At 35.4% G+C, this 8,490-nt stretch overlaps 1 protein-coding gene across 3 annotated transcripts in view; it reads right to left on the bottom strand.

Annotated features, from left to right (window-relative positions):
- Nucleotides 1-4,418: 4,418 nt before the first annotated feature.
- Nucleotides 4,419-8,490, bottom strand: part of LOC125671175 (D-beta-hydroxybutyrate dehydrogenase, mitochondrial-like) — a 16,066-nt gene continuing 11,994 nt past the window's right edge. For all 3 annotated transcript variants that reach the window (XM_048906707.2, XM_048906708.2, XM_056162627.1), the window contains 3 exons: nucleotides 7,228-7,421; nucleotides 6,533-6,769; nucleotides 4,419-6,400 (listed from right to left, as the gene is read on the bottom strand). In XM_048906707.2, the coding sequence (XP_048762664.1) occupies nucleotides 6,296-6,400; nucleotides 6,533-6,769; nucleotides 7,228-7,421 (536 nt within the window). In that variant the 3' untranslated portion in view covers nucleotides 4,419-6,295. The remainder of the gene's footprint in view (nucleotides 6,401-6,532; nucleotides 6,770-7,227; nucleotides 7,422-8,490) is intronic.

The following is an 8,490-nucleotide window of genomic DNA, read 5'->3' as shown; positions in this document are numbered from 1 at the left end:
CTGGGTGCTTACAGTCTTAAAATCTGCAGGGGGATATAAACAGGCAATTCAAGAACATTCATTGAGAGTTGGGCGTCTCTTGTTTGTGAAGGATATGAAATCGTGGGTATACCTTTGCTGAGAAATCAATAAAGAGTTTAAAAAACCATGAAAATTAAGAATGTTGGTCACGATGCCAGATTTTTGATGGGTTGATAGACACATGACTTGATGAACTATGTTAATAAACACATTATTGTCGACTGGTGTAGAATTGTAACCTGGATCATTGTGACAAGGCATTGGACTGAAGTTCATTGGTTTGAAGTAATGCCATGGGTTTTCTGGCTATATCAATACCTCATATCTATGTAGCTTTGACCACGGCAACAAACCAAGTTGCAGTAGCTCTGAGGTAAAACATTCGCTTTGTAACTGGGAGTTCGTGAGTTCAAGCCCCACTGGTGCCGTGTCAAACCCTAGACGTTAACATAGGTAATGATTGCTCCTTTGTCAAACAATCAGCATTTAGAAGTGAGAACTACGGGCCTTATATATGACCTTAAAAACAGGTCACATGTCAAGGCAGACATTAGCATGTTGAAAAATCCTCACAGCTACAGCCCTGAGCACCTAAGCATAGGTCAAAATTTTGGTACTTCACCTACAGCTGGTGACATCTCCAATATAAGTGAAAAATTCAAGACAGGATGTAAAACGTCAACAATTTAAAATGACGAGCAATAATATTCTGAAGTTGGAAGGCATTCCAAGCTAGGGAAGCAAAATAACTGCAATTGTACTTAATATTTTATTGGAATTTATATGGGAGCGAAAGCGAGTGGTATCTTGAATCTACAATAAAACATGAATGAGAGTATTCTGATATAATTGTGTCCTTGTGGCTTAGTCTTGAAGAGATTATTTTCAAAGAGTTTCCTCAATGTATAGATTCCTTTGTAATTAATTTTAAAACCCAGCTTGGGATCATTTTGTAGATACTTTAACCTACTCTATCTGAAAATATCATCAGTCCACTGACTCAGTGGTTAGAGCATTTGTTTAATGACCAGAAAGCTGTGGGTCCAACCCTTGGCCTTGTCAAACCTATGATATAAAAATCAAAACGCATCAAAGATGCGTATGGCCGAGTTGCAGTTTGGAAAATTATACACGCTTGCATTCACGAAGTAAAAACATGCACATATTTAATATAGTTTATAAGTATGAAACTTTGAATGGCTGCAATAGGTATTTACTGTGATAATAACCTTGACCTTTGGATTTCAAAAGCAACTTTAATCTTGAATGTCATCAGGATTTGAAGTCTGATACACATACACCAGCAAGTACATGTATAAAAGATAGAGGCAAGCTCAAATCTACAGTAAATAGTGAAAAAGAGACCTTGGAACCTTCCTCTTTCGGATGTGATCATGTTATACATGTAAGTTTCACAAAGATGACCCTAGTAGTATGAAGTTAGAGACCGGATAATCTCAAATCTATGGCACTTAGTGACAAAGTGACCTTGACCTTTTGACCTAAAAATGAATAGGAACCTACTTCTTTTGGATGTGATCATGTTATGTAAGTCTCACAAAGATACACCAAAAAGTATGAAAGTTAGAGACCGGAGAAGCTAATTGTGGACGCCGCTCACCCGACTGGACGCCCATCCCTCACCAATTTAAAAGCCGAGATTTTCTATGCAACTCTGCTAAAAATAGGTAGTGACTGATCCTTTGCCAAATCTTCAGCTCTTAGAAGCAAGAGTCATGGATCTTCCAAACAAGAGCTTTTTTTAAAAAAAAAAAGTTGTGTGTCGCCTCCCTTGCAAGAAATTTTCAATACCAGCTTTAAGTGTGTGCCACAAATTTGACATGCATGGCACTCAAAGTCATAGCAGTGAGAGGATTTTTTTTAACATGCCAACACTCACCATGACACAGGTTCTGTGTTGTGTTTTTAAGGTGTTATGGGCTAGAACAAACCCTGTGACAAGCAGAAATCAATCACAAATATATTCAAACATTTTATATCAATTTATTCAAAACTATTGAAAGAAAAATATATCAACTAGAGATTATTTTTATGAAAAACAAATGTCTCGCCAGCTCCCTAAATTTCAAGTGCTCCAAATGAAACCTCTTCCCCTTAATGTACTGCATGGTGTGGAGGAGAAAATTTGAACAGGAACATAGACATTAATATGAACTCTGATAAGCCACATAGAAGTGTTCAAAAACTATTTTACACCCTCCACCCCTCTGATTTTGAAGCAGAAGATTTTTTAAAGATTTCACCAATATATTTCTATGTAAAACTTTAATCTCCCATTGTGCCCCACCCTACCCTAGGGACCACAATTTTAACAAACTTGAATCTGCACTATGTCAGGAAGCTTTCATGTAAATGTAAACTTTTCTGATCCAATTGGTTCTTGAGAAGATTTTCCCTATATATTTGTAAGTAAAACTTTAATCCCCTATTGTGGCACCATCCTACCCCCCAGGGCAAGGATTTCAACAACCTTGAATCTGCACAATGTCAGAAAGCTGTTATCTAAATTTGTACTTCCCTGGCCTGGCAGTGGCTCTTGAGAAGAAGATTTTTAAAGATTTTCCCTATATACACATGTATTTGCATGTAAAACTTTGATCCCCTATTGTGACCCCAACCTACCCTTGGGGATCATGGTTTTAACAAACTTGAATCTGCACTATGTCAGGAAGCTTTCATGTAAATTTCAGCTCTTCTGGCCCAGTGGTTCTTGAGAAGATCTTTAAATGACTCTACCCTATTTTTAAGATTATCTCCCCTTTGAGAGGGGCATGTCCCTTCATTTGAACAAACTTAACAGCTCTATACCCAAGAATGCTTTTTACCAAGTTTGGTTGAAATTGGCCCAGTAATTCTGGAGAAGTCAATAATGTAAAACGGTTTACAGACAGAGAGACAGACAATGGACAACAGGTGATCAGAAAAGCTCACTTGCGCTTTCAGCTCAGGTGAGCTAAAAATACCAGGTCATAGTACTCAAAATATTTGTTGATTTTTTGACACCAAACTTGTTTTTTGATGATTATATGTAATATTCGCTTTCATTTATTCTTTAAAACACATTTTAAACTCTTGTAAATTACTACATACAGTACACTGGAATTATTCTCTTATATACCTTACAGCTAACAAAATACTCAGAAAAAATCTGCAAATTTTCCGTCTCTCACCATTTTTCAGCCATATTGAATTTTCGGTGCATTTACCAACACTTGCCCAGTAGAGGGTGTATAAAGGGTACACCTTTGCACTTGATTACGGAAAGGTGCGCACTTTGTGGTAGGTGTAGACATATCAAGCATGCCTAATTTATGAACAGATGCACAATGGAATATAGTAACTTCAAGCTCAGGTGTGCTAAAAGTCACACTAAGCAAAGAATCATTTATATTCTAGTGGGTCTGTTTTCATAAACTGTCAATAGTTTTACAGTTTTATAGTATATCATGGATGTGATCTCTGTACATTGAAACTCTTGATAAATTGTGTACTTCGTAAAGGTTTCAAAGCAGGAATGGGGTACTTTGAAAACTGCCCACATGAAAAATGCTGTTCCCATTGTGTGTCAAAAGACCATGATTTTGACTTATCATTGCTCAATGACCTTGACTCAGTGATGTACATGTATAAGCTTATTCCATTAACGACTCCTTTGGATCATGGAAAATAAAATGCTTGTTTGTAGTTGCTACAAGCATAGAAAATGATGTAAAATTATACAAACATGATTTTCACATCACGTTGTCCTTCAACCTTAATTCAACATCACAACAATTGCCTATGAAATACCTCCATCTCTGCTTCATTCTCTTTTAGCCGACTTTTTTGTCAGCATGTGAACCAAATGTGGAGAGGACTACAGATCTCTCTTTAAGGGGTATTCTTGGGAACTTTAAGGGGTATTCTTGGGAACTTTAAGGGGTAGCCTTGGGAACTTTAAGGGGGTATCCTTGGGAACTTTAAGGGGTAACCTTGGGAACTTTAAGGGGTATTATTGGGAGTTGTGCATGTGGGACTTCTCTCTCTCTCTCTCCTAAATGTTTTTTATACAAACTTTGAATTTGCCCGATGAAATGAATCCCTGAAAGCAAGAAAGGACCTAAGTAGATAAATTATAAGCAACTGAACACTTAGGTTGAACCACATCATCCTTATTCATAATTTACTGTAGTTTAACTTCCTTTTTTTGTGAGGTGACACAGGACACCATAAAATAAAATGGGGTGATGTAATTTTGAAAAGAGATGAGGACCTGCAGTTAGATTATTTGAAGTAGCATGAAGGATCACAATACCTTAAATAGATGATGATGAAACTAACACTTGTTCATGAAGGATCACAATACCCCAAACAGATGCTGATGAAACTAACACTTGTTCATGCTTTGAATAATGTTTAATAACTACAATCCATTAAGACAATGATGATAAAGTGAGAAAAATAATCAACTGTTGTCTTTTTGGGATTGAAAAAGACCTTGGAGACAAGATAAAAAGACAAGTGACATTTCCCAATCCCACACAGATACTAAAGAATGATTGTATCAATCCAAAATTATCATTCTGAAGGTCAATAAACATAAACATGTATGTATCATCATTATGAAAATAACCTCAGTATGATAATTAACTACTTAATGGTGTATTACATCATTGTGTATTGAAGGTGAAATCAACACCTTACAAAACTCCGTAATCAACTATGCAAAAAGCGCACTAAATTCTGTAAACTACAACAGGTTAAATTGCCTATTGAAATGATTTCTACTCGTTTGATTGTACACAGCATTGTTTGGATGTACAAAAAACTTTTACTGTTTACATTCTTAACATGAGATTGAATTCTTTCACTAATGTTGTTGGACATTCACGACAAGAGACAAATAAACTGCAAGGCAGTAAAATTATATACATATTTTTTAAATCAGGGTTGGGTGGTTAAAACCGCCCCCGGTTTTAACCAGTGGTTTTAACCGTCCCGGTCAATACTCCCTAAGTGGTCAATACTGGTCAATTGAGATTTAAACTGTCCATTTTCCTATTTTTGTACATTTTTTGCAAAGATAAATTAAGTCTTTTCATTATAATATATGGATCAATTGGTTATCAATAATTTTCATTAGATAATTAGATGTAATTTCATAAGTTTAATATATTTGGTTTGCTGAAACTGTGACCATAATCAGAACTATAAAAGAGGGTCACATATAGTATAACTAGACAATAGGATCTGCTTATACATGTACCTGGACAGATTAAGAGTAACAGGTAGCTGGACATTAAATAAACAGTGATTTAATATGAATTCAATTGGATGACAGGTGCTGTAGATAAACAAAGTGTTGCAATGTACAGAGCAGGAGATGTACCTGAGCACAGGAAACAGAGTTGACAGGTGTTAATTAGCATAGTCTGGGACCAGAGAGGACCAGTGTACATGTTATTGTTATGAAAACATCACCAACACCCCCTCAAATGTTTATTTAACAGTTAAATGAAGATTTGAAACAATAGGTAGTTCTTGATAAACTAAAGAATTTGAACAGAAATAGAAAACACTTCCCCCATCATACTATCTATGGCTTCAACAAAACATAGTTTAGGAAATACCACAATTTTCCTCTCACATTCACTTCTTGACCTGCTAAGAGACACAATCATGAAGCCTAGAGATCCTATTTGGAATTTCTATGAATATCATATGTTGACGACAACAACAAGACCACAGCAAGATGTAAAGACTGCAATGCTGTTGTCAGTGCCAAAGTAATATGGCTACGAAACAGTTTTAATTTTTACAATAAACTTTTACATTTTTCCAAATTTAACAGTCATTTACATTATTTATTTAATATTATGACTTGCAAGTATATTATAAACTGATAGTGCATGTTATGAATTACAGTATTTACCATAATGGCCACTGAAACATTTAAAATAACAAACAACACAGACTATAATGACCAAACAATTTTCAATCAACCAGTATTGACCACTATTGACCAGTATTGACCGGTTTTAACCAGTATTGACCACCGGCCCGGTCAATACTCGTATTGACCACTTTTTTGCCAACCCTGTTTTAAATACATGATAATTATAATTGTGGTTGGTGACTTCACATGCTGCTGCTCTGCTTCAGATATTGTCTGAACATATTAATCATAAATTAACAACAATAATGCTGGACATGATGAATATTAAATAATGATGAGAGGTTGATGTATATTTATGGATGTTACAAAACATAGTCTTCATTGTGTTTTAGCTTTCAGTGGGGGTAGTTCTCTGGACAGCAGTCTAGACACGATCCAATCCATCACCGATTCAGGTAAAAATGAGTACAGCCTGGCCAGGATCTGAAGATATACTCATAAATTGAAACAATATGAAGATGACAAGAAAAAGAATGAATATACAAGGCAGAACCTAGAGTTAACTCCCCTGGTTAACTATACATGTTATTCTGAGAATGCAAGTCTGTTACTTACACAAAAGACGTCAATCATCCCATTTCCTCCATCTACCAAATAGCGTATTTTAGGGTTCTGGTTGATAACAGCGTCCTCTAGAGCATTGAGAACGGGTGCTAGGGTGGGGTAGGAGGTGGCGGAGGTCCCCTTGGCTCCTTCAAACAGGCGATCCAGGTATTCCTTGCCGTAAGTTTCCTTCACCTCCTCTCCTGCTTCTGTCCACATTGTGTTAAAATCTCTCTTCATTATAGCTAACTGTTCAAAATTGTATTCAGTGTCAATCAATAATCCCACTCAGGAGCTAGATCAAAACTTCAATGTCTGACAAAAAGCTAAATTCACATAGTTTTCACTAAGGTATATATATACTAATAAAAGTTTTGTTTAAAGCACATTTCTTCAATTTACAAGTTAATTCTGAACATAATTAAATAGTTTTTAGTGTTTGGCACATCTCATTTTGTTCTAAACATGTTACTTTCTATTAAGCAATCTATATGTAAACAAAAACTTGGCACGAGCCTTGTTTACATAACAAGGAATATTGTGAATGCTGTATCTCACTTGTAACTCAACAACTGATATTCAAATTTTGGTTCACCATTAGAAATACTTTAGTTAAGCATTGTAAACAATAAAAATGGAAAAATAAAATTTGAAAATTTTAAGCTCAAACCGTGTCCATCATACCCATTTAACTTAAAAAGACTTACTGATTTTTCATTCAACATTCCAGTTGCTCCTCCAAAGTTTCCTGGCTCCACAATCACCACTTTTACCCCAAACTTCCTCATCTCAATCCGGAGACCGTCTGAGAAAGCCTCCCCTGCAAACTTTGCCATAGTGTAAGCAGAAGCCACAGGAAACACACACCGCCCTCTAACACTGGTAACGTTCACCACTCGACCTATAGAGGAAGTAGGTATCAATTCATGTTTAGAAATGTGTTTAGAACAACAAACCTAATTCTGTGTATATATAAGCAGTATCTACATTGTAGCACATATCTAAGCTCACTCTCTCATGGTCTGTGTAAAACATACAATTATTATATACTGTATCATATTCTACATTGTAAAATATAACGAATTCACAATAACAGACAGTTCACTGAGCAATCAAAAGAAATTCAATACCATAAAGTTATTAGGACCCCATTCTGTATAAACATCTAAATTATCTTAGTTAAATTCCACAGCAATTATTAGTAATTAACCTGGCCACCTGAATACCTTGTCCAGACTGTCACACCTCACCACACTGCTCTCAAAGTACAGGTGTGATTACAGAAAAAAAGAAGATATATCACTGTTTTTGCTAATGTACGCTGATGATTCTGTACTTTTTTCTGATACAGCCACAGGATTACAAAACATGTTAAATACTTTATCTGTTTATTGTAACGAATGGGACCTAAAGGTTAACATTCAAAAAACAAAAGTTCTTGTCTTTCGTAACGGAGGGAAAATAAATGCCACCAGCAAATGGTTTTACAATGGTAGCGAACTAGAAGTTGTTGGTCTTACTTTAAATTTTAATGGTAAATTTTTAAAGTCTCAGTGTATTATCGCCAAGCAGGGTAGAAAATGTATGTACCATATTCTTCGAATTTGTGATAATCTGTCACTGAATATTGTAACAAAACTTCATGTATTTGATACTTATGCTTCAAGTGTTTTGAATTATGGTAGTGAAATTTGGGGTTTTAACCCAGGTAATAATGTTGAAAAGGTACATGTGGACTTTTGTAAGCGAATTTCACATGTAAAGAAGTGCACTCCAAATTATATGGTTTACGGGGAACTTGGTCGTGTGTCAATGTATAATTTACATATTATGATAAAAATTGTTAAATATTGGTTGAAAGTTATCAAAACCGACAATTGTATTCTTCAATCTATATATGATGACATGTTGATTTGCAATCACAAGAAATGTAATTGACGCTGCCAAGTTAAGCATTTATTATTATCGAA

This window comes from Ostrea edulis, chromosome 4 (assembly GCF_947568905.1).
Source record: "Ostrea edulis chromosome 4, xbOstEdul1.1, whole genome shotgun sequence".
In the NCBI taxonomy this organism is placed as follows: Eukaryota; Metazoa; Mollusca; class Bivalvia; order Ostreida; family Ostreidae; genus Ostrea; species Ostrea edulis.
This window is presented reverse-complemented; position numbering and strand designations above follow the sequence as displayed.